We start from the raw sequence: 25,367 nt of genomic DNA, 5'->3' as shown, positions 1-25,367 counted from the left end.
AGATTATGGCGACTGCCAGGCGCACACACGTAGTTTAAAAGGCTTAGTGGTCGAAATATTGAATCATTTTTATTGCAGAGAAGAACGCATCCGTAGCAGAAATTTCTACAATCGTGGGAGGAAGTCGATTTCACTGACTAATAGTTCTCGGAAAAAGAGAGTTGCTGAAGGACGATGTATTGGATCTCCCTTATCTCGTGTTCGTGATCTTTGCGTACTGAAATGTAGTGAGGCCGCGGCAATCATGCACTATGCCGCAACTCTCTGGTACATTTTCCGTAATAAAATGTTTCTACCCCCACCGGCATTACGTATATGTCACGGGGAATGCGAATATTGTAGCGACATGCAATTTCTTGTCTGGCTTGCCACACTTGCGCTTAACTATGATCTTTATTCTTTAGCGGACTAGTGGAGAGTTGTGAGGCTTTGCCAGTTTCTGTGGCATACGCACATCGGCTCGCTAGCAAACGCTATATCCAAGTCTCACATCGCTTCCCGGAAAAAGAGACAGAGAGAGAGAGAGAGACAAGGCAAGGTACAAACAGACAAGTTCCAACAGACGCGTTTTGGGCACCACATGCGCAACATTAGGTGGTTTTATTTTCGAAAAGGAGCACTGTCATTAAAGCCTAAAATCCGGTCTGCCTCGAAGACACTCATTACTGTGGGTCTGAGACCACCAACTTCCAAGCCGTCATTATCTGAAAAAAAACAAAAACAAACATGAGCCAGTGGTATCACCTTTAAAATGGTTCTGGTTTTCGGACCACGAAAACGGATCGCGGCTGTGCAAGCGTTACCTGGTGCACCTAGGCTGAGAGCACCAGCAGCAACCGTGAGGGCCACGATAGCCGCAACTATGCAGCAAGCGGCCTTACACGCAGAGTTTCGAATCCTGTAGTCCATGTCGGCTGGACGTGGCCTGGCTGCGAAGACCCTGATGAACGCAGACATGTGCGGCAAGACATTGCAAACGTTTTCCCCGCTAAATGCTTAGCGCACGACTAAGCCCACAGGCCTTACCTCATAGTCGTCGTTGTCCTCAACAACCGTGGTTCACACCCACTGTGCGACATCGACCATTACAAAAATGAACCTCGTCATCACGTGTATGCATTATTATTATTTTTGCCATTCTAAGGGGGTACTGACAACTTTTCTCAGAGGCGAGTTTACTCAGTCATGCAAAAAAAAAAAAAAACAGCTCTGAACTCGTGTGACTCTCAGCAAATGCTGATATTTTATTCTTTAATATTATCTCTAATTTCTAGCTGCGCCACTACGAATATCTACGCTAACTTGGCTTCATGCAGCAGTCTGGCAAGTTTCGATGACGCCAAGCACTTCAACACAAAAATGGCACTTGCGCGTCGCCCTCCCATTCGTCTGCTCGCGCCGGTCACCGTCATCTAGCGTACCTGTGCAGCCAGTTAGCGAAGTGTGGAACAGTGTACGTGAACGCGTTTACAGTATATACGCTGATCAGAGGGCAAAGGAATCGTTTCATTTCGAATTAGTCACCATGGCACTGATATTTGCGCTAGTGAAACGGGGGACAATAGGTACCAGTTCCACCAATTCCAGTCCGAACCGACGCTGAGGCAAGTGTGGGTCGGCTTCATGTACAGCGGCCGAGGCGGAGACTGGGCGCCAACCAAGCGGAGTTTACTCCTATGTTCGCTGCTCTTCACTCTGGACGCGTACACGCACAACATGCAATTGCTGACCTACTTCGGGTTGTCGTCGAAGAACCTGCGCCTTCCCAATGCTGTGTCTTCCTGCCGCGACAGTTGCCACATAGAGTATGGTTGTCACACGTTCGGCGCGCAGCAGCAAACGAAGCAGACGAAGAACATGGTACGAGGACAACGAGGGTACGTCACAAACCAACGGAGGAGACTGTTAGCAGAACCTCTCCGTAGGTTGGCTCTAAATTTATCCCTTCCGGTCGTCCTCTCCTTTGGAGCAACTGAAAAGGGATTTAGCCACAGGAATGTTTGCGAGGCCGTATGCGACTTTCTAAAGGCAACAAAACGATTAAAACGTTAAGATGAGGCATAAAATTCACTTTATTTCAAATTATATTAGCCTGTTCGTTTTTATTTACCTCTATTTTATTTCTAATCTATCGTTTCCCAATTGGTTCTTTGTTTAAACATCGTTATCTAAATAATCAGGGTGGTAAAACAACTCCACCTCACAAATGAGGCACCGTCCGTTTCATGGCCGATCTTCCGTGGTGGGTTGCGCCAGGACTCTGAGGAACTAACAACCAACCAACGTCACAAAAACTTACTACCGCCTCATGACGTCAGGGTACGAGGAACAGTAACTAGCTTTTAAAAGCACGCTGTAATTAATTTTTCAGGGCGCACTCACGCTCACCGGTAAGCTTTGTACGCTTGGGGTGCTTCGCCTATCAATTTACGTACCTCTTCAGGTACCCTGCTTTTATCCCCAAGATGTCCCACAGTTCACAGATAAAGGAATCCTACACCGAATAAAACCAATGAATGAAAACGCGCAGCAGCCACTGAAGGCTGAAGATGAAATTGGGAAAACCCACCACTATAACATTCACTTAGCCTACTTTTAACCACAAGTCCATCCACAAATGTTAACATCAACTGCCATGATGATGAAAACATTAAATACAAAGAAAACTGGGAGGACCCCTATTACGGAGGCTACCTGAACTGACGAGGCCACCCACCCTAGCACTGAAGCACAAGGAGCCTGGCCCAAATAAAGTTCATTTCTCTCAATAATGACCTCTGTATGTTCAATTTACAGACATTTCAACATTACTGTTAAATTTCCACAAGAGTTCTTTCTTTCAAAGTAACCCCGCTTCCAGTGTTTGCATTTTTTTTTATTCACATGTTCTCACACTTTTGCCCCTTTCTGGTTTCTTAACATCATGGCACTATACTGTTGGCAAATATCCAAGACACTATAGATAAGTGCATGCCCATTTTATCAGCAACTGTGAAGTCACATCACCAGTTTTGTACCTTTCTGAAATGTTTTGCAAGCATATTCACAGCTACACATCCCACAAACGGGTTTGTGATACAAGGAGGGCCCTAGAGGCCTAACTCACAGCGATTTTCCTCTTGTGCCCATCTTAGCACCTCAGCCAACCAAGCCTACAGGTTTAATCCTGAACGCAACTCTGAACATTAACAACAAAAATAGAGAATCAAGCTTTGCTCTCAAGAACCCAAGCTGATGCTGGGCTATGCAAATTTTCATTTCAGTGTGTGCAACCAACTTGTACGGCAAGAAGTTGCTCTAATGATGGGCAAACAAATATTGATCATCATTGCTGTCAACCTATTTATGTCCGCTGCAAGAGTGAACAGGAACATGAGATTAGGAGGTGTGCACATCGTATCATTCCTTCATTCACATCATTTTTTATTATGTTCAATCTGCACAAACATTGCGAGAAGGCTTGCAATGCTTGTAAACACAAGAAGAGCTCCTCTGGCCGCATTTTCTTTTATTTATAGTACAGATGTGGAAGGGGCTCAGTCCCTCTGCATCAGCTTCTGGCGTGCCATCTTCTTCTTGGACTGCTTCTTCTTGGGCGCATCCTCTTCAGCAGATGGTGCAGAAACAACCTGCTCCTTCTCACTCAGGATGACCTCAATGTGACATGGACTGCTCATGTAGGCTGCAAACAGAACACATGCACCATTTAGAGAGCATTGTGCACAAAATTGCAGGTTACAACCTAATCTGATTATGAGTCATGTTGCAGTCGTGCATGTAGGTCTATTAATGAAGTAACTGGACCATGTGCTCAACGTCACTAGTTATTGCCAGTTAATAGCCGAGCCAGCCCAGCAACAAAAAGAAGTATCTTATTTGAAATAGAAATTCATGAAAAAACTTTGCATGCTGTATCACCTGGTTTTTCTGACCATGTACATGTATTATTGTGCGAGTCCATCTGAACCCGGCGCCCATCCTTCTGTTCTCTTCATTTTGTGTCCAGTGTTTTTCGCACTGTTCAAAACTATGAGCCAGTAAACAACCTCCCTCGCGGTCTAAAATTTCTAATGGAGAAATAACTGCACACTTGTAAATTATGAGAATGCTGCCACAAGCGCTTTGTCAATGAGTTCTATAAAGAAGTTACAGGGTTGAGAACAACCGGCTTTGGGTGGTTTCGGTTTCTTGCTCGCCCTTGCCACCCTCTTCTCGGAGCACATGCCTACCCCTCTTTGCTTGCTGAAGAAACTACGAAAGCAGGAGGGATTGGGGTGGGGGGAATACAGGGAACATTTATTTAGGGGGCAATCACAAGTGCGCGTGCTACTTCGGCAGGCATTAAAAATGGCTAGTATACCCTTCTACCTTGCATTTTCAACGCGAAGAGACTGTAAGACGGCCCCACCATTGTCGTGCCATTCTGGAGGTCCATTCGTACATGCCGTACGGACAGAATCACACTGATCTACAGCAGTAAAGCATGTGCCTCTCAACACTGCTGGCCATGGCTTTTATATCCGATGTTAGCGACAAGCTTTCGTTCATGCACAAGGGCCTAACATGCAGTATGACCACGTTTGGTATAGAAGACAGCAGTGGGAGTGACTGGCTGGGCGCTCTAAACAAGTCTGATTTCATCTGTACGCGTATTCGCATGCAAAAGGTGTTCTGGGTGTCTGTAGTCATCCAAATGTCTGTAGTCATCCAAAAGTAGGGATATCGAAAATCGCACGCGCAGCAAGGTTTTGCGAGTGCAGTGTGCAAACCTTCGAAATGGCAAACCCACCACTAGTGCTTTTACGGATGACGTGAAGCCCTATTATTCAGTATAACAATACAATTTGTTGGTATCGCATTCATTGCCAAGAGCTTAAGTGAAACTAACAAATTGTATTTTTTTGGACCCAATATCTCCTAACTCAACAGAACGGTGGCTAAAGGGCCAATGACTATCGTATAAACCGGACCACAGGTCGACCCCCCCCCCCCCCATTGTCGGAGCTCCCCTCAACCACCATCGCAACTGCTCCTATTCGTCCGACGAAGCACCACTATCTTATGAAGACAAGAGTTTGTCGCTGGCCGCCTCCCACGGTGCATTATCTTCTGTGCCATCCAGCGAGCTGCTGATGTAACACTTCTGGAAAGCATTTTCCGCCATGGAATCTGGCAAAGAACGCCAGGCGGAAAACACCCAGCCACAAACAGTCGCAAGCGGAGGCCTCTGTAGGCGACCCGTCGGTGTCTTTGGGTTGTCGCCGGACATCCGCTCTTGGTACTCCAGCTGCACTCTGTCCTTGAACGGCTTGTTTAGCACAACGTCGAGCGACTGGAGGGTGGACGTGATACCACCTGGTATCACGGCGAGGTTCATTTCCCCGTCGCCGAGTGCGCGTTTGACAGCGTCGGTTAAGTGACCACGAAACGCATCCAACACTAGCATGCTGCGAAGACGCAGCAGTGCACCTGGCCGACGGTTCCACACTACTCTTATCCATTCGAGCATCATGGCCTTGTCCATGTATCCCTTTTTGTTGACTCGAACGACAACACCGGACGGGAACACTTCCTTCGGCATTGTCTTGAGTTTGAAAATGGCGAAGGGGGAAAGCTTTCTACCATCTGCCGTGCATGCCAGCATGACGGTGAAGCGGAGTGCTCGTTGCCAGTGGACAACAGCTTTACATCATGGGCGCCACGCTGCGCGATTGTGGTCGACGAAGGCATGTCAAACCACACGGGGGTCTCATCGGCTTTGCCAATCTGCCCCATCATGTAGTCGTTCTGCTCCCGAAGCCAGTTCACGAAGCGCTGAAAGTTTATAAGCTTGTCCTCGAACTCCTCCAGCAACTTTTGACAGATGGGTGTGCGCCGCCAGAGAGAAAATCCTTTGTGTCGCAAAAAAATCGATGCACCCAAGCGTTTTGTGCACAAAATTCTTCTCTCGTGAGCCCAGCTTCTCGAGCGAGTTCCACGGCTTTCTTGCGAATGGTATCCACGCTCACTGGCAGCAAGCGTGCACGAACTTCCTGCACAAAGTCCGCTAGCTTATTCTCCAGCTGCGGATGAACGGAACTTTGCCCACGAAACGACATTTTTCGAGGATTGCACATCTGCAGCTTCCCTTTCTGCGTCCTCCGATAGCGCACGCTTTTTTCAGATACACCAAAGCCGCACTGAACAGCCATATTCCAGTTCGCTTCTGCAAACTCAACAACATCTAGTTTAAACGCAGCTGAGTACTGCCTCCTAGTACCGCTACTCATATTCAGTGAACAAAGAGACCACTAAAAATGCAGCACGATGTCAAGCAGAGCGAAAACTCAGTACAGATCGGAAGCAAATCCCGAACACAAAGAAAACAGACAGAGAAAGAGAGAGAGAGAAAAAAAAAAAACAGCCTGCGATTAGATTTGAATGCGGATATGGCCGCGTCTGGCTTCTCACACACATGCAAGCCACATGTTGCCAGACAGTGGCACCCTTTCGGCTAGACACCGCTATATAAGATGAGGGGCGACCTTAGCTTATTATTTTATTGCAAATATCTCCACATATAATCCGGTTTATACAGTACTCCAATTGCTAAAGCTGTTTTCGTGCAGTCTCATAGTGCCTCAAGTTCATGCTCCAGATAGGGAGAGAGAAGCAACAAATAGGTACCGTGAACATTTTTTTTAGACCATCAGCTATTGACCCTGGAAAGCAAGGGGCGGCTGTGTAACAAGGCTTACCCACTTCACAGTGGGCCTTCATACAGACACCAATGTTGCCAGCGATTGCCTCACTACTCAAAGCTGGGCATGTTAAAACCGAATTGCGGATGCTCCGACCAGGAGGCATGGTTTTATTTCCTGCTCCCGATGTTCTTCCACACCTATCAGCAAAGTTTGGCTTCGAAACGCCTCTTTTTTTCTCAAGTTATAACCCACAAGGAAGCAACTTCGTGCAAGTGGACCTTTAACCTGAAGTGTAAACTAGCCCTACTTCAACCGCCAACAGTACACCAACTACGGGCTCAACCAGCGCTATTTTGGTCTTGTTAGAAAGCTTGCGTTTCTAGCTTTTTTTTTTTCCAGTAGACAACTATGTGCCCCTCGCAAAAGTAAAAAAAGCTAAGTTGGAATCACATGCAGCGCGTGATTCCATTGGTTGCTTGACACACGTGACCAAAATGGCGTTTCCCGATTGGTAAGGAAAACTCCCTGGCAGTGTCTGACGCCATTTTGAAAGGGTATCGCCCTTGCGAAGGTGTCATGACTCCTATCCCTAACGTGCTTGTGCGCCTCGCTGTGCCTGGCGGTGCAAAAAAAGTTGCGATCACAGCATCATTTTGGCCGTTCACAAAAGAAAGGCAGAGGCAGAACGCCCAATGGTGCTGCTACTGTGTCTCGGGAGCAAACGCAGACGGTGTTTGATAACACCGTCTTGATAACGCCGTCCTAACCGAAGACTGTTCCTCGTGCGTGCGCTGCATGGACGCTGGCTGCCAGTGTATTGAAGATGTTATCGATAGAGGAGTGGGGGAGACGGCTTCCCTGGATAGTGGACGTTCTGTGGATTATGACCGCGCTGATGATATCGGCAAGGATGAAGTGCGCGTAGACACGGGCCTCCTGAGAGCGCGTGCGATGTCGACTCCAGTCCAGCGTGTGCGGGTAGACGCTGATATGATCGGTGCCAGTGAAGTTCGCGCTCGCGAGACAACCACGCTTTGAGGGTCTTTCGTCGTGTCGGCATCAGCGCGAGAAATTGAGAGCTTTTCGGAGTCGAGTGGTGCAGCAGCGAGGCAAGATGCCAACAAGGCAAAACTCAGAATTCACACGAAAGCCTCCAATTTGTGATTTGGAGTTTGTTATCAAACGAGCAGCATGCTTTTCTGTTTGCTGTGCTAGCTGCTGTTGCAGAAGCAGTGCTGTGCTTTAACACGGCAATGTCAATGCATTTGCTGCGATTCTAGGACAGCTGGAGATCATGATATTCAGCAGCACATCCCTGAGGTCTAGGGAGAAGGACTGTTGTCAGAGTACAGCCTCAAATAGAAACGTCCCAGTCTGAAAAAGCTGATCAAGAAGAAGCATAAGGATGGGATGCATCTAGATTATGCCCCTGGGGCATTTTCAAAAAATTTTAGTATTTGGAACCAAGGACCAAATATAGGAACCAAGGAAAAAAAAATCGGATTGAATGACTAATTATCTTCAATCTCCCTTGAAACAATAACCTAATATTTTCACAACTAATTCTGGTAGGCATTGCGATTTCAAGTGGATATTTGCATTCTGCATGTGTTGAATATGCGTGCCAAGTTTCGTTATTATACAATAAATAAGTATAAGTGTCTAAAAGGCTGCCCGGATGTCGAAAAAAAATTAAAATGAGAAAAACAAGTTTGAAAAAAATGGCATTTATTAGGAAACTTTTTTTTTGCATCAAATTGGGGCACAATGAAAAGCACCTTGCACTGAATGCTCATAAGACCGAGAATCGCACAGAATTGTGAAAGTTGGTCATGGCCTGCGCCTATAGCGCGTGATGCCAGAACTGCCTTCAACGTTTACAGCAAAGCTATCACGCGAGCTGCCGCTGTCGAAGCGAGCGCTCGTCCCTTGGTCCCTGGCCGAAGTAGTACGTCTCGACGCGTGCGTGAATGCAAGTGTAGATTCAGGGCAATCGGTATTTTCACAGCACAGTTTGAGGAATGCCCAGTTTGAGCAATGCCGAAAGCCCTTTGCGCTTTCCAGCTACCTCGGACGCCGAGTTCCTGTTCGCGGCAGGTTGGGCATTGGGCACTGGCCACATCGGTCAGCGCATCGATTTCACAAAGCAGTGTCTTGGCAGTAGCAGCACCTACTGGTTTACGTTCACTCTCCAAGAATCCGCTCTTCATTTGGGATGCACTGACGAATTCCATGGCAGCGGCTATTTCACAACTATTGTCGTCGCGGGTGTCGGTGTCAGTTAGGCCAATCCGAAGTCGGGGCTGTTAGTCAACAGTGACATCGGCGTTCGCTGTCGCTTTGGAAAGCATCCGACGCAGTTTCCCTCAATACTTGGGGCGAGTTCTGAACTTTCGGTTATCTAGCCTGCGCTTCTCAGTGCTTGCCATGATGCAAAACTGCAGAGAAACACCGAACAACTCGATTGCCACGTCCGAGGCATCGCTCTTTTGCCGGAAGGATAGGAGGGGGAGGAGGAGCGCACCGCCGACCAATGGCGGCATCGCGCTGCTTGCCGCGATATTCAAAACGTGTAACGTATGCGTTGTTTTCCTTGTTTTTGGTACATTCTTTGTGATGATACGAGACTGGCTACTAGTGGATTGTGAAGGGGAAGGCCTTCGCATCATGCGTGCACGATTGCAAATGGCGGCCAACACGTCCTTTTCGGGACAGGACAACGCGAACTATGCCATTTTTTGGCGACTTTCGCGCATTTCCGACGTCACCGCTCCCTACTTGGAAGCATTTTTAGATTATTTCTCGTGAGAATTTCAGCTTGATATTTTCAGAAGTAAAAGATTATACGTTCTTTTCGCGACAGGACAACGCGAACTATGCCATTTTTTGGCGACTTTCGCGCATTTCCGACGTCACCGCTCACTACTTGGAAGCATTTTTAGATTATTTCTCGTGAGAATTTCAGCTTGATATTTTCAGAAGTAAAAGATTAAAGTCCAAGGATGCCAATACAACCGAAATTATTTTTGGAAAACCGTGACTTTTCGACCTGTGTCTCCCTTTACCTATGTTTTTTTTCTTAATATATGCGGCTGCAATGACACACCTGACACAAGTGGGCAGGAATGTTCTGGCTGTGGTGCAACTGCCAACATTTTAACGCCTGTGAGAATTCACAGAAAAACTCGGGAAACTTACACAGCGTTTACAGTTCGTACGAATTTCGCAGCATCAACTTGAGCACCCGAATTGAGTCGCGGACTTTACAGGTACGCAACCTTATTGTCCACAGCATGTTGAAGCATTATTGCAAGCGTATTGCTGATGAAGGTGTCGCCGAGATCGCCCTTGTCATTTGCATGAATAACATCTCTGACAAATTTGTTATATGGAAGGATTGACCGTAATAATTCGTGGCTATGTATTTACACCCCTAATTTGTATATTATACCCTAGAGCCTCTTGCTGAACTGGGTCCGTCCTTGCAATAGTACAGATTAAAATGTGCACGCGTGACATAGGCTGCAGCAACGGCGATGACATTTCGCAAATGAGCTACATTTCCGCTGTTAACATACCTCATGTGTGTTGATTAGGCTCTCAAAGCTACAGCTACAACACATCAACATAGCTCTTATGTTCATTGCAGAACCCATCTACAGCCACTGCAACTTCCATCTGTTGTTGCGGCCACCGCTTCTCAAAGATACGAGAGGCGCCTCGACGTGCTGTTCTCGAAGTTAGCTTGTGCACCTGCTGCGCTAAATGTTACGTGATCATAGAGGGTGGCGGCACGCTTTTAGCTAGGACAACTGCGCTGGAGCCAATGCGCTCTGACATCACCCGGTGCCTACTGTTGTTTACAGACATGAAGTAAGTCCATACATAGTGCTCAGGTGACGTCAGTTGCGCCGTTGTCGCCTTCTCCCGCAATGCCCAGGTACCTCCCTGGGTACCTACAGCAGTTCGCGTGCTGCGACGCGGCTTGTTGAGGGCTTGTCATCTGTTGCTGTGCGTGATGTTGAAAGGGAAGCAGTGCGGTGGTTTATTCTTATTGTACCTTAACGAGCTCATCACATCAGGAAGGCCTCGCCTTTCATTCGATGGAAGGCCAGAATATAAAGGTCATGCCACCGCCTACTCCGGCTGCCCACCACGACCTATTAGGGCACATTACAGTCAATCCTGGATATATCAAACTTGGATATATCGAACAGCTGAAAAATACCCTTGAATTTCCCATGAAAAAGTATGAGACCGGTGCACACGTATACCTAACTCCTGCACAGCTGGACATCCGTTATATCGACCGCTGCACCGCGCCGAAGCTCAGAAAGTGAATTTTTCCTAGCAAATATTCATCCAGTTTAGGCCACGTTCTAACGAGTTCCAATCCCTTTTCACGCGCAGGCAACGAAAAAACAGTGTCATTTCATCGCGCTGATCTGGTTTGTTACGCAGCACTTGCGTGTAGATCGGTACGCTTGATGCGCGATCTGCTGAACTAAACGGTGACCCGCACGTAGCGATAAAAATTATGACTGGCGCTTGGAGCGATGTCAAGTAAAACACGGTTGTAAACGTTCCTTGCGGGCCAGGTGACGACTTCGGGTGTGTCATGGCCGCTGACAGAGGCCTACAATGCCTCAGCGAATTCTGCGACTTATCCGTATTTCCGGGCACAATCTCGGACAGTAACGACTTCATCGGCACAGATGATGTTTCTGACTGCATGGATGCCGAGATTTTGGCTGCCGTTGGCGCAGAAGTGTAGTCGCGCGGTTATGAATGTGCCAACACCGCTTCCGTCGCCAAACAAGCTTTTGCCGCACTACAAAGCTTGCACCAAGCCCGCGAGGCGGCTGAGGAGCTTGGCATCTCAGTCCCCACGTGGGAGCTGCCCGCAACACAGTGATCTGTGTTTTGGAGGACCAAATAAAAGTTTATCCAATCCAATCCAATCGGTGTTCTGCGTCAATCAACGTTGTGTCCGAAGGTGCTAAGTTCGCTTATTTGAAGAGCTTCAAAGATATTAAGGATGACTGGAACTTTACAGAGTGCAAGAAGCAAGACAAGTTTACGGACTTAATAAAGTGGGGTAACCTGCAGCTCGCACCTTGTTTTTGAGCAAATCGTTATGTTAGCTCTTGTAACAATTTCTGAACCCTGAAATTCTTCACTTTATGCCTTAAATATGCATATTTTGTATTTTGAATCGTCGATATATCTAACTATTTTGCAATCCCTCTCGAGTTCGATATATCCGGGATCGACTGCATCTAGCTTTCACTACAATTTGCATGGCCCAAGAACAAGTGAAAGCCTAAAATCTCTTTTGCCACAATTTTAAGAGGCCCAAGAACAAGTGAAAGCCTAAAATCTCTTTCGCCACAATTTTAAGAGTGGGTGAGCGAAGTGAAGCAGCTCCCATCGAAAACGAGTTATCGTGCAGAGCTGGGCAAGCTTACAAGATATAATATTTTATTACAATCGATGACTGATAATTCAGACTTTACGGGGAACCTATACAAGTTCAAATTATTGAATGCCCCCCCCCCCCCCCCCAAACTTATTGAGCCTCAGTGTCTCGTTGGCCAGAAAAAGCCGTCAATGCGTTGCTGCACGCACTTAACGCTTACATGCAATCAGTCCGTCTGTATTTCCGCCAGTGTGGCATGCTCGCTGTAGGACCACATGTAGGACGATGATAGAATTGTGAGGGTTCGAGGCAGGTCCGAATATGACGGCTCCGGATGACACGGTACGTCATCATCGTTCAATTCAGCACACAACGACACAGCACTGACGACGTTTGGGAAGTCTTCAAACATCAGAAATCGGCACATCGGAGCCTGGTGGGTCGTCAATAACGTCCACACTTGAGCTCGTAGCGCTGGGCCGCGGGTCCCGCTTTTCAGTGGCAGTGTCGAGTTCTTGAACTCTCAGGCGAATTCCACTTGCGGGTGACCACTGCGCAATTGCAGAATGATGGTAGCTTTCCTTGCCATGGTTAGCGTTGCGTGTTATGTCTGCCACATTTCATTGGCTACAACACGGCCTTCTGTGCTGGCTGTGAAAGCACCATTAGTGCCATTTCACACAAATCTTTTGGGACAGCAGAGCGCAAAATAAAGCAGGTCTCAACACAAAACTGAAATGCGCAAAATTCAGCAAAACGCAGTATCGCAGACACATACGACCAAACGGCGGCGACAGCAGTAAAGTGCCATAACAGCGCGGGGATACTGGAAACGGAACATAGAATGTTCGCGATGTCGATACAACCTCCCAGAGTTGAGCAGTGCCTCCAAGACTGGCATCTCCTATTTTTAAAGCTATGAGGCAATTGAACTAAGGCCTAGCAGATCACCAGCGTGCTCTCGCTTTTCATCTCTGAGGCCATACTTCAAATGGTATAGGTATCGCAGGAGATAATGGCTGCAGATTCAGTGTGCACTCCTCGGACATAGTCCAGATTATCGAATGCAAATTTGGCAGCTGTCGGAAATATCGGTGATCTTAACACATTAGTTCCAAGAGGCCATCGGCGGTGCCGCGGGGCTGTTCGAATCATTGTTGTCCGATTTATCGGTCAGCGACTGTATATTGCTGTGGCCCACGGCAACAAAGTAGCTCATGCAGGGTGGCTCCTTAAGGGGGGAGGCTACCCTGGAGACCGAACTTTTTTTATTTTTTAAGATATCTGGATGAAACTTTCAGGGGTTGTTCACTACAATAAAACTAGCACAACTGCTAAGTTTCACGAAGCTGTGTTTCTTAGTTCCAGAGTTATTGAGGTTTAACTGGGTGCTTCACATGGGTGCCTGAGGAAGAGTCGTGAGAAATCCCAGGACATAGTAGAAAGCTGAAATTCATTGTGGTCATTCCTTGATAGCTGTCCCAGGGCGCTACAAAGCCGTTTTTTTAAATCCCCCCCCCCCCCAAATTTTCACGCAACTTTGAATTTGATGTAACCAGTAATGACCAGATTCATCAAAAATTAATTGTTTATTATAAATTAACAGCACCAATTTTCAAAAAAGGAGCTTGTTACGCCCTTGCAAGGTCATTCAGGAACAGAAAAAAAAAAACGGCACACAAATCTGATGACTGGTTTTCGAGTTCTTGCTTTCCTCAGCACCACAACTAGCAAAAAAAAATCCGTTCTGAGAAAACAGGCCGAGAAAGTTCAAAACACGTGTTTTCTTCAAAAAGCTCCAGCACAGTAGCTAGAAGTGTCCTGGCGCACTCTTTTCTTCTTTTGCCTGGCCTCCATCTTCTCTTGGTGTCTTTTAGAATTCTTTTTTAGGCGTAAAGCGTCTTTTTCACGAGCTCGCTGGATGGCCAGATGACCTGGTTGAAGTCCAATGCAGTCCGATATCACTTGGGTTGCTTTGCAGCAGCCGGCATTGTAGCGCAGCACTGCTTCATGCAGTGCTGTTTCTACCGCGATCAAGGATGAGTGTTGTTCCTTCGCATCAGAGACCACAGAATGGAGTGGAATGATTCTGATGCATTTTGCGTCTTCGCTCCCAGGCAGCGATGAAGAAGCGACTTTTGTGACAGTCTTTCGAAGATGGGCAGCATAGCTGCAGCGACATAGTCCGGTAGGCTGTGTTTATGTTTTGGCTGTGGCTCACGCTTTGCCTCTGCAGCTCTATGGCGGCACCACGATTGAGCCCCCTCTGGGCAAAGTTCATGGTGAGGGTCCTGGTCAGTCGATGTGACGTGGTGATATGTTGCCATCACTGCACGCTGCATGGCTGTTAGGTCAGTTGAATTGTTTCTCAGGGCCCAACCATAATATCCTGTCAGCTTTTCAATGAGGGCTTTAGTCAGCTTCCCCTTCCCACTCAGTGGCTTATCACTTTTCTGCACAATGTTTCGAAGAGCACTTCCAATCCTTTTCTGAACACGGTTCAGACATTCTTCTTTTACAATTGGCACTAGCCCGTACACATTCTCTTCTGTGAGGGCAGCGAAGGTACGGCTGTCTCCGTCGGACACAAGAGTGGTGTACCGCAGGCCATGTTTGGATACAGACCGCCCAAAGAGAGTCAAGCCTGCCTCCACTTCCATGCTTCCCGATTTTGCGTCTGTGTTTTTCTGGCAAATGTAGTGCTTCTGCCAGCTTTCGTATGCTGCATCTCCAGGTTTGGGCCCTGTTTGGCATCCAAGGCAGTGGTTTGAAAGAACTACAGCATCCAAGATGAGACCTGTAAAGAAGTCAATTACCGACCCCACTCCGATGTGTGATGTGTGACCCCGCTTATGCCATGTGCCATCGTACACTACGGTGATGTCCTTGCAGAAGCTGGGGTCCATTTCTTTATATGTTTTGATCACTGCTGTGGCAGAATCAGCATGAAACTTCTCCAAAGTGGTGGCCTCTGGGTTCCTGAACGTCTCTTTCAAGTGCTTTTGAAACGTCTTGTGGTGAAGACCTCTGTAAGAGACGTTCATGGCAGCCCAAAAGTCATTAAGAGCTGTTTGCCCCTTGCCTATTTGCTTTATAGCCATTATGGCGCGGACATTTACATCGAAGGCCTGCGTGTCCTTTTTGCGGGGTGATGTCCATAATTTATCGACGGTGCCACAAGAGGCGCACACGACTGCAAGTATTGTTGCAAGTCCAAGCTTGGTGCTCTCTCGGACAGTCATAGCACCTTTCAAACATTCTTTGCACACTGTGCGGCTGAGCACGACGTTAAAGATGTTCATTTGAACGAGCGAGAAATGTTCGCCCTCACTTGTCACTGCAGGTACAAGAGCCGGCTGCATCAGTTGAAATTTCTTCTGCGTCGCCGGCGTAGACTCGAGTTCAGCGCGAACGGCGCCACGACGTTTCGCATTCGCATCGATTTCTTCCTTCGTTAGGAAACGCGTCCGCAGATGAAGCGACGGTCCACTCACGCTCGATGGCGGCACCGATTCAGACGAAGTGCTGGGTCCGGCGATATCAGAAGCACTCGGTGTCACACTGGATGGCATCGATTCGGAGCACGTGTCGAGCCCGGCGATCTTGGAAACACTCGGTGCATTTGCGGCTCCAGCCACACTCGATGTGTCGGATTCTCGACTGGCGACAGCCTACAACACAGTTCCGTCGCTGCAAGCGTCTACGCAGGCGGCACCCGCAGCAGAATAGCGGAATTTCGATGATCGTACAAGCCGCATAGCGCGCCTCCGCGCACCGGACTTCCGCACTGACTTCGGCTTCGTTGCCGGCATCGCCCGCAACAACAAAGACGAAAGGCACAGAACTAGTGCAAAAAAAAAAAAAAAAAAAAAAAAAAACGAGAGAAAATGATCGAAAAGATAGCACAAGGCGAAGAGCGGCTCGTAAGCAGACGTCTGTCGAGGCGAACGGAGCAGAGAGCAACAACGAAGCGACCGCCCTGGACGCGCCATCGAGAGGAGCGACCGCCCCCGCTGCTGCACAGCAGCCAATGGCGGGCACGCTTTCTCCCGCGAGATATGAATGCGCTGCTCTAGCCAATCAGCGCTCCGCATCGCATCGCGGGAAAACGCCAATAGTGTCTCAACTGTGCTGCCGACGCCATTTTGCAAGGCGGCAAACGAGAGAGAAAGAATTCACGGTCAAAACAACACCAAGATGGCGCGGGACGACCGCATGGTCCGGGAATGGCGCGCGCGCGAAGTTTGGTTTGATTTCGGGATTTGCGCCTGTTTTGGACGCCGCGGCGGCCTCGAAAATAGTATTTTTTTTGCACTTTGCGGTTGAATTAGGTGCTGATAATTACAGAATAGGTAGTTTATGAGACATACAACCCAAAAATGTGGTTTTTCAAAAACCGACTTTTTCGCGATTTTTCGGTTTTCAAGGGCCGCGTCCCCCCTTAAGTGTTTTAGACAGTACTAATGTCGACACTCTTTGATTTGAACTTGTGGAAACAGCAGAGGAAAAAGTTGTGCGAGGTAGCCTTCGTGTGGTGCATACCGAGGTAATGGTGGTCACTTTTTTCTTTCATGCTTGTTTTGACACTTTGTATTTTACTTCTGTTGTGCACTAATGTACAGTGGAGTCCCTGAATATGATGGGAGACTTCTTGGGAATCAATCGACCAATGTTTAAAGAGAACCTTACTCCTCAACTCAAAACAGATCGGAATGTTAACCTACTGGGGAGTTATTTGCACTTTACTTCAAACCTGAAGTGAAAGAAGATTGTTTCACATCCGTTTTCACAGTTTGTTTCAATGCAGTTCCCAAATTCTTGCCATCGACATCACGATTTCAACAACCTACTTGATACGCCGATTGTGCACCCAGGTGTCGGGGACAAGTTTGTATGAAGAATAATGACGCTATGCTATCTCTGTTTGCATCTACGTGCTTAAAAATTGCATCTGAAGACGCAAATATCATCGAGGTTCTTCAAGTCATCTTTGTAATCTGCACCAGCCAAACACACTGGTACTTTTCAGCAAATTCATGTGTGTTCTAAACTTTAGGTAATAACTTTCGGCCAAGAGAACAAACACCCTAACGCTTTGCTCCCTCTTTATGGTTGATTGATATGTGGCGTTTAACGTCCCAAAACCACCATGATTATAAGAGACGCCGTAGCGGAGGGCTCCGGAAATTTCAACCACCCGTGGTTCTTTAAAGGGTCACTCACCAGGTTTGACAATTTTGAGCTGACAAGCGCAATGCGTAGACGAGGCATTCATGATCACGTCTGCCAAAATTTGCAATGCTACGCGCCGCAGAAATGGGTCAAATGTCAAGATGAACGCTGCTCCCCCTCCCCATCTGCCGGCGCACGCCAAGAGAATAACGGCATGACGTGGGCGTAGGAATGGCCCTGTACACGACAATGCAATGACGTTGGTCCTCTACGTAGACGACTCTGCTCCGAGGTTGTCAACAGTATACCACGTGACATGGCAAAAATTATTTAACACAACATGCATAGTTTATGTATCTGTTGCTTTAAGAGATTAATAAAACTTGAAATAAATAATGAGACACAATAAAAAATTGCGCGCGTTTTTCTTTCATCCCCCCCCCCCCCTCCCGTGAAATGTTACGAGATGCGGGGCTGATGTGCCAGCGTTTCGCATGCGTTCCCGTCCCCGCGGTCAGTGCATATAGCAGACGACCATTGTGGAACGCTCCTACACGTTCGCGCACTCATTGTGCCCATCTGTTCTACCGCGTCTAAGCCAGCGTTTCCAAACCATTTCGCAGAAACAGGCAGAAGACCACAAAATAACGCTGGTCAACAAAGCAACACTGCTCACGTGCTCGGGGGTCGGACTTGTTTGGGCACGTCATGCGCACGTCACATCGTGGTCAGATGCTGGAGAGGGTGGGGAAGAGGGCTTACGAAGGCTACGCAAAAGAGCGGGAAGGGTTTCGAGCTCGCCTCCTCTCACGCCGCTTCAAAAAATTCTTGTGGCAAAATGTTCCTCATCGGACACCTAACAGCTTCCACTGTCTAAAATTTGGTATGGAGCCTGGTGAGTGGCCCTTTAACGTGCACCCAAATCTGAGCACACGGGCCTACAGCATTTCCGCCTCTATCAGAAATGCAGCCGAGTACCTTAGCCACTAGACCACCGCGGCGGGGCGTCCCTTTTCATAGACTACTAAATCAACTTGCCTCAAAAGCAGCTGATAGTTGCTCAAAGTTGCATCGTGAGGCAAAACTGAACGAGCGCAAACACACACAGCACAAACAACACGGCAGTGGTCGGCGACGGAGTCTGAAGGTATCCAAGCATGTTGTTGGTGCATTCCAGAAGTGACGCACGTGCAGACTATATATTGCCGGTAACACACTCCCAAATCCAGCTTTGGGGCAATTTATATTGATATTATCAGGATTGCGCTGTAAATCTAACTTGGCACAGTTGTCCTGGTCCTAGGAAATCTAAATTAAAAAGCTTTTACTGTATGGATTTTCTTTGTGCTCGATTAGTGCCTGTGCAATCGTGGTGACATTTTTATCTGGCTGCATCCCAGTTTCTCAATGCACCTCCTCTAGCAAAACCACTGATACAGGTGAAAGATGGCTGTTCTTACGGTTGATACGTCCATGGGCACGGTAGGTGCGCCTGCGCATTTTGGGAGCCCTGTTGACCTGGATGTGGTCGATCACAAGACGGTCAACGTCCAGACCCTTGTAGTCAGCATTGCTCTCAGCGTTACGAAGCAGCTGCCACAGAAACTCGGCGCTCTTCTTTGGCCAGCGGCCCTGAGTGCAGCCAAAAGCCTTAGCCTGCAATTGTCAAACATAAGTTACGTTAGAGACGCACAGCACACTACCTCAGTTATCTGAGCAATTCAAAAACTTTGAAGCGCACTTATGACGACTCTAAAAAAAAGCTGATGATGTGTTCGCAAGTGATTACAAGCATGGCCGAATGGGCAGCCATTATGAATCGCTTGTTACCGCCACGTGTTAAGCAAACAGAGTGTGAAAGTCTCGTGCTTTCACAGTGATGCATACACACGATTTATGTTTGAAATGTTGCTCATCATATAGTAAATAAAACCTGCATTACATGCTCGGAAGAGCTACTGATTCGACATGAAATAAAAAAAAATGGCATGAAGGGAAGACTGAAGCTGGTCATGAAAAAATCCATAAACAGAGGTTGTGGCTCGAGCACACAACTTGTGTCTGCTAATTTTTTCAAGATGTGACATGAAGCAACATCCGAACCCAATGCCCCCAACAAAAGTAGCATACGATGAAATAAAATGTACAAGCATGGTATGTGTGCATTTATCAGAAGATAGCAGTGTCACCAATAAAAAAAGATGACATTCAAAGTGCGAAATGGTCAGTAACAATGGAAAAAAAAAAAAAAAAGGACAGCTGAAGCCAGCACACTGAACATCCATGTTGCCAAAAGTTTTAACTATCTCCAAGTAATTGAAACTACTGCACATGACAACAGATATCATGAGCACCTTTGTAGGCTTCAAAGAGGTACTAAAACCAATTTTCGGTAGTGTGTGTACCCTGCCATACAAATCTTGCAAATGTAGAGATGGCCCTCAGTAGGTCTGAAGCTCAGCAAATGCTGATAAGACATTTCATTTTGATATTAGTCATTTTTTCCGTCGCCCACCTTGCCACATCGGCACTAGCTTGACTTCAGGCATGTAGTGGTGGCGTTAAAAGCCCAAAATTCCGAAATGGCCACTTCCGTCTACCCTACGGAGCAGAGATGCTTCATAAATGCAAGATCTTGAGCAAGCACATGATGAGAAGCTCATACTGTGTTGTGATACCAGGGCGCAGTAGTATCCTAAACTAGTTTTTTTAAAATTACTTTCTTACGTTGCACTCACAAAGAGCAGTACATTCTCTAGGCTCTTGAAGACTTGGCCTTTCATTTGATGCAGAAAAACAACAAATGAAAACTTTTGTGTCTGGACCTTTTTAAGCAAGGTACACGGAATCAAGGACAGGTACACAAGAGCTCACAGCATACAGGTGACTGGTACAGTGCACTGTCAGTGCCTGCTCGAACATTAAATGTTCGCAGCAGAGTAAGACACGAAGACTCCACTAAAGCAAGTACCCAAGTTTCACTTGTGGAACTGTTACGAATCGGCCTGTGCCGCTTTGAAATGCGAGATTAATTCTCGCGTGTCACCATTTTTTTTTTTTTTTTGGCGAAACTAGCTTCACTGCCACGCAAAAAGCTACGTGTATATGGGAGACGGTCCCGTACCTGGGTTGGCGAAGCGCACATGCTGCAGAGGGTAAAGCCACCTTCCACATGACACGTTCGACAACGAAACACTGCTATGCGTGCCTCAGTTTTCGCGAGTGCATTCGCTGGGATGCAATCTCCCTTTAAAAGTACGAAAGCGGGCCGACGGGTGGCCATTTACCTGGGCTTTGCGACCAACGCCACCGTTGAACCTACGGAAAGGCACGATCTCTTTCTTCGCAATGACGTTCTTCAGGTAGCGCTGGGCCCTGCGCAGCGGCATGTGCTTGATGGCCTGTGCCGTCTCCCGTGTGTTCTGCATGACACACAATCCATTCGTCAGTTCATACGTTTCGAGCTGGACGGATGGATACAACTTTAATTCCGTTTCGAGGTGAAAAGGCATGCAAGTGACTGTTGTCATGAACTATCGATGCAGCACAATGATACTACTGCCCGGAAAAGCAACGAACCTTGAAGTGCACCCGGAGGTTGGAGCCCCGTGCCTTGCACGCTGCAACGAAAACATACGATGACAATCGTACAATGCGCAAAACCCGACTGTGAAGATTAAATTAGGCGCATGCAGAGGGTAAAAAGTGGGCGACAGCCACTGCCTGGCTTTACACATACACTTGGTTGCATTATCCGGATCGACCGAGTACCTCCCCATCACGACCTGCAAGCGAAAGCGAAGAAATATAGATGTTAGATAAATCTGACTACGAAGTTATTCATCTCTAAGAAGGTTCAATCTTAACTGATGGCCGAAAGCACCAGACATGCCCGGCGTATAGCAACCAATATATAATGTGCAGAACATGCGGCGCCGATGCGTCGTAATGAATAAATACGAACAGCAGACGAAATGCGAGCGATTAAACATATAGACGTAAGCCAAAAAACTGAAATGTCATGATTATTTACCTTAGATGAGCCGCGATTGTAAAATTTACCAAGCCAAAGCCTCTCGGCTCCCGCAAGAAAAGGACGGAAGCAAAACTTGCAAATTTGACGTCACGTCCGACTAAGGTGGCCAGCATTGTTCTTCAGTTACGTCGAAGGCAATCACATAAAAATACAAACTATACATGTCAGTCTTTACGTTAACCTGGCTTTTCACATTCAATAAAGTATACAAATATAGCCTTTCGGACTTGTAGTGTTTATTGCTGGTACTCAGCAGTACTCGGGGATAACCATTCTGCGAAGTTCTTCCACAGAGTTTCTCAACACTCAAAACATTTGTTTCATAACCATACAGCTATAAAATATTGTTAGTAAATATGTTGCTTTTTGTATTATATAAATATTTCTTAAGTGATCAGTGCATTTTAGTGAGTTGTGAAAAATTACATTTCAAGGGAACGTAATTAGCGCACACACAAAGCAAAGCGGTAAGATCATACAAATCGGCGGTTATGTCATTTTCATAATTGTGATTACAATGACATGGTTTGACATGGTTTTGTAAGACAGGCAAGTTACAGAACTTACAGGACATCGATGTCACGCTGCGTGTCACACCGAAGTAACCGAAGCCTATCCGCGTATCCTGTCAATGAGCCGCCAGCTGGCCATCGCACCGAAGAAATAGGTTGGGCCATATGCCGAAAGGCCGAAACAGCGGGCCGAAATGAGCTACGTGTTGGAAGTGGCACATAGGTGTCTTGCGCTAGCATGTTAGCTTCCGTTACCATGGCACCGTTACACTTACGTGCGTATTCAACGTCGCGGGAAGTTTTCTTCGCCCGCGCTTGCGGTACCGCTGTGACAAGTGAGCACAGGGAGTGATGATGGTTGTCGTCCATCGGCCTGTTATCTCTTTACCATGGTATCCCTTCCCAAGCGGTGGTCGCTGTCCAAGCAAAAAAGCCGCCACCGCGGTCCTCGCTATCACCGAGGCCTCCTAAGGTCTAACTCGGAGGGAGACGAACAGCAGGCTTTTATTTTCGCCGACGGGGAAGACGTAGCCTCCGACGAGGTCGGCTCTTGGGACGACGCGACGGAGCTCCGACTTCGTGGAGGCCAGAACGGTTCCAGGGACAACGGTGACAGAAACAGACTCGGGGCTCGAAAGCCGCCGTCTCCGGCGGTGTTCGAGCATCGCATTGTTGAGGGTGAGACGTTGCAAGGCCTCGCACTCCGCTACGGATGCACGGTGAGCACAACTTTTGCTTTAGCATTCGCGTACAAATTGCATCGGTATTTTAAGGCTTGGAGGTAAGAGTCGGCTGCTCGCATATCTTCAACTTGCAAGTTTCTCAAGTCATTCACGATGCTCACAAAAATAATTCTGGTTCCCTAATTGCTCACTTGTCAAATGTTTCGCATATGGAACTCTTCAAACCAGCTGGAAAGCTCTGCATGAACGGGATTGTGTCGGTCACCGCATTGCAACAGTTTAAGGATATTGCGCTGTCGTTGCACGTCGGTAGAACGTGACGTTTTCTTCGTCACGAGTGCTCGCACATATTTATGCGAGACCCGATTTTCTCCTCTCAGTAAAGATATTGAGGAGCCAGATGTATACAATTCGAAAGCGGAATTTTCGTGAATTGGATGACTTGGGCCTCGCACCGTAATAACAAGGCACTGACAGAATAATGTGGCTGTGGGATTCGTCAAACAGCTGCTGCACAGTGATAGCAAGATTGTTTATTCGATCGGGAGTTTAAGATTCAACCCAAAAGATAGGGCACACTAGCCGTCGAAAGTTCAAGAAAACCCGTACTGGTAGTTTGCAGTGGAATGCAACCAGTGAGAGTCTTGTATTCACTTGTACCCTTTTTGCTTTGCTGACGCACTAAATTGGAGTTTCTCTATTCTATGTCTTAAAAAAGATGTTGTGGTGCCATCTCTTAACTAGAATGCGTAGCTGAAAAAGGCTTTTCTTGAATGAAATTCACAGGTTGGTGCCTTACGGCACTTCAACAATCTTCTAAGTGACCAGGACTTTTTTGCCCTCACTGTGATCAAAGTTCCTGATCGCATCCACGTCGCGACTGGACAGCTTGTAGACACAAACGTGCCTGCTGATGACACCATCTCGGTGACCAGCGACGGTGCAGAGTCGCCACCGGACAAGGCTATCCGCTATTGGAAGAGCCTCGACCACAAAGTGCAGGCGGCTCTGCAGCAGCGAGGTTCAGGAGACGATGGCATCCAAATTGATGAAGTGGAAGATGACTCCATTGATCGTCACGTCTCGCATTCACAGCAGCCCAATTCATCGAGTGGTGCAGACTGTGGCATAGGATGGTGTGGGATAGTTGTGATAGTTATCATTGTTGCTGTGCTCGTGCCCTCTTTTTACGTGCTGTACATTCTTGTCTACCAAAAGGAAATTCACGACGGAGCTGTGCAGCTGCGAAAGTGATTGAACTGTGTTGCGGGAGTGCTGCCTAGCCAGGGGATGCATTTGTGATGGTATTTCTTTGCTCAAGTTGGGGTGACTTGTTATGAAGAGCTTTGCGATGTGGCTGGTAGTGGTATTCACCGTTTTTAATTTTATGTGCCCATTTTGTTTGCACAGCAAGCTTCGTAACTGGCTGTATTACTTACCCATTGGTATGAATGATTGATACACACACATGAGTTTCTAAAGGTTTCGTTATTTTTTGTGCACATTCTTTTTTAAGGCTTTTTAAATAAGTAAAAAGGTACAGTGCATACAAGCTACAGGTGGTGTCTGGATTGCAGAAAGCCACTTTTTTTGTGAGGCCTTGATGTTGTTTCACACAAGTGATCAATGTGCCTTTTCCTTGATGACCTGAGAGCAGGTGACGAGATATACCACAGGGTGTGCATTTTTAGCAAGGATTTTTGTACTTCTGAAGGTTGCTTAGTGAAGCCATTTTAATATATGTAGCATTTAGGCCTTTATAACAGAAAACTGCTACATGTTATGTATGCCAGAGTTTTTGAAATGTCGTTGTTACATAGTCTGTACATAGAAAGTGCTTAAATATGTTAGAACAGATATGGCTATTATAAGTGGTAATAAATAAAAAGGCAGAACATATTTCCCTGTCATCTACTGAAATCCTTTGTTCAGTGTATGCTATTTTGTAAGCTGCTAGTAATGGTAGAACTTGGTTCTCGCCATGGATACAGCTCCCATGGCACACCAGTTCTAACTTCAAAAAGTTGAGCTTGGTGACTTAGGTAAACTTCTTACTTCTTCATATAAGCAAACGTTCTTGCTATGGTGGATGCGCATTTAAGCTTATTAGTCTGCCACGTATCATCATCATCATCAGCCTGACTTCGTCCACTGCAGGACGAAAGCCTCTTCCATGTTCCGCCAGTCAACTCGGTCCTGTGCTTGCTGTTGCCACATATATAGAGTACTTTCTAAGCATCATTTGTCAGTGTAAGCACCTTACAAGACTTATTACAAGGGGTGTTCTATGAAATAGTACGAAACGACACTGGGGGTGCAAATGAATACTTTGTTCAAAGTATACGCTACAGGCTTGTACACAACAATCCCATTGAGGGAACAGCTAGAGGATTTTATCGTCTTAGTTCCTGTGGTTGTCATCAGATCCAGTCCTTCACAGAGTCCTTTAGTTCGTTGTCGAAGTTTAAGCGCTTCCATTTCTGATGCTTTTTCTTTCAATTTTTTTCGTGGGTACAGTATTATTTTTTTTCACCACTGCCAACATTTGCAATGTGACATGCTGATCACTTCTCGCTAACTAGCTCGTTCACCTTATTGATGGGATCGGCGTCGATTGTTTTCCTGGCCGTCGGTCGTCAATAAAACTGTTACGATCTGCACAGAAATGGGCAATTCATTTTCACACACACAAAAAAATCACTGCCATATCCACAGAGCTTGCTCGGAGGTTTAAGGGGAATTTCTTGGCGTGACCATTTTAGTAGGAAGGTTTGTTAACTAGTCGGCGTATGATGTGTACGTTTAAGGTAGCGCTGTCGGGCACGTTCCGCAGCCGGCACTGCACAGTGTTGGCCATGACCA

At 47.0% G+C, this 25,367-nt stretch overlaps 2 protein-coding genes across 3 annotated transcripts; one reads left to right on the top strand and one right to left on the bottom strand.

The window, feature by feature from the left end:
* Window positions 1-3,491: 3,491 nt before the first annotated feature.
* On the bottom strand, window positions 3,492-21,426 carry LOC142818044 (large ribosomal subunit protein uL22). Of its 2 annotated transcripts, none has more exons than XM_075896246.1 (6): window positions 21,308-21,426; window positions 20,956-21,059; window positions 20,854-20,920; window positions 20,562-20,696; window positions 18,735-18,930; window positions 3,492-3,682 (listed from the first exon to the last, which is right to left on the bottom strand). In XM_075896246.1, exons 2-6 carry the CDS (start codon window positions 21,051-21,053, stop codon window positions 3,537-3,539), a joined length of 642 nt encoding a protein of 213 aa, XP_075752361.1. In that variant the 5' UTR covers window positions 21,054-21,059; window positions 21,308-21,426; the 3' UTR covers window positions 3,492-3,536. The 2 variants fall into 2 exon arrangements, with proteins under 2 accessions (XP_075752361.1, XP_075752366.1); XM_075896251.1 differs by having other exon boundaries at window positions 20,854-20,894; window positions 21,014-21,059; window positions 21,308-21,420.
* Window positions 21,427-21,803: 377 nt separating this feature from the next.
* Window positions 21,804-24,425, top strand: LOC119188274 (lysM and putative peptidoglycan-binding domain-containing protein 4). The gene is made up of 2 exons (XM_037436234.2): window positions 21,804-22,541; window positions 23,292-24,425. The coding sequence occupies exons 1-2, from the start codon at window positions 22,212-22,214 to the stop codon at window positions 23,757-23,759; spliced, it is 798 nt and encodes a 265-aa protein (XP_037292131.2). The 5' UTR covers window positions 21,804-22,211; the 3' UTR covers window positions 23,760-24,425.
* Window positions 24,426-25,367: the final 942 nt, after the last annotated feature.

Source organism: Rhipicephalus microplus, chromosome 1, assembly GCF_043290135.1.
Source record: "Rhipicephalus microplus isolate Deutch F79 chromosome 1, USDA_Rmic, whole genome shotgun sequence".
Taxonomy (NCBI): Eukaryota; Metazoa; Arthropoda; class Arachnida; order Ixodida; family Ixodidae; genus Rhipicephalus; species Rhipicephalus microplus.
This window is presented reverse-complemented; position numbering and strand designations above follow the sequence as displayed.

Bases quoted from the DNA above. Each gene is read 5' to 3' on its own strand.
- LOC142818044 (XM_075896246.1), bottom strand. From the start codon at position 21,053: ATGGGGAGGTACTCGGTCGATCCGGATAATGCAACCAAGTGTATGTGT. The intron at 20,921-20,955 runs TTTAATCTTCAC...GCGCATTGTACG, and splicing joins TACCCTCTGCATGCGCCTAA to ATTGTCATCGTATGTTTTCG. The intron at 3,683-18,734 runs GTAAGAACAGCC...TTCTGTTTGCAG, and splicing joins TGCCCATGGACGTATCAACC to CCTACATGAGCAGTCCATGT.
- LOC119188274 (XM_037436234.2), top strand. From the start codon at position 22,212: ATGGTATCCCTTCCCAAGCGGTGGTCGCTGTCCAAGCAAAAAAGCCGC. The intron at 22,542-23,291 runs GTGAGCACAACT...TGAAATTCACAG, and splicing joins CACTCCGCTACGGATGCACG to GTTGGTGCCTTACGGCACTT.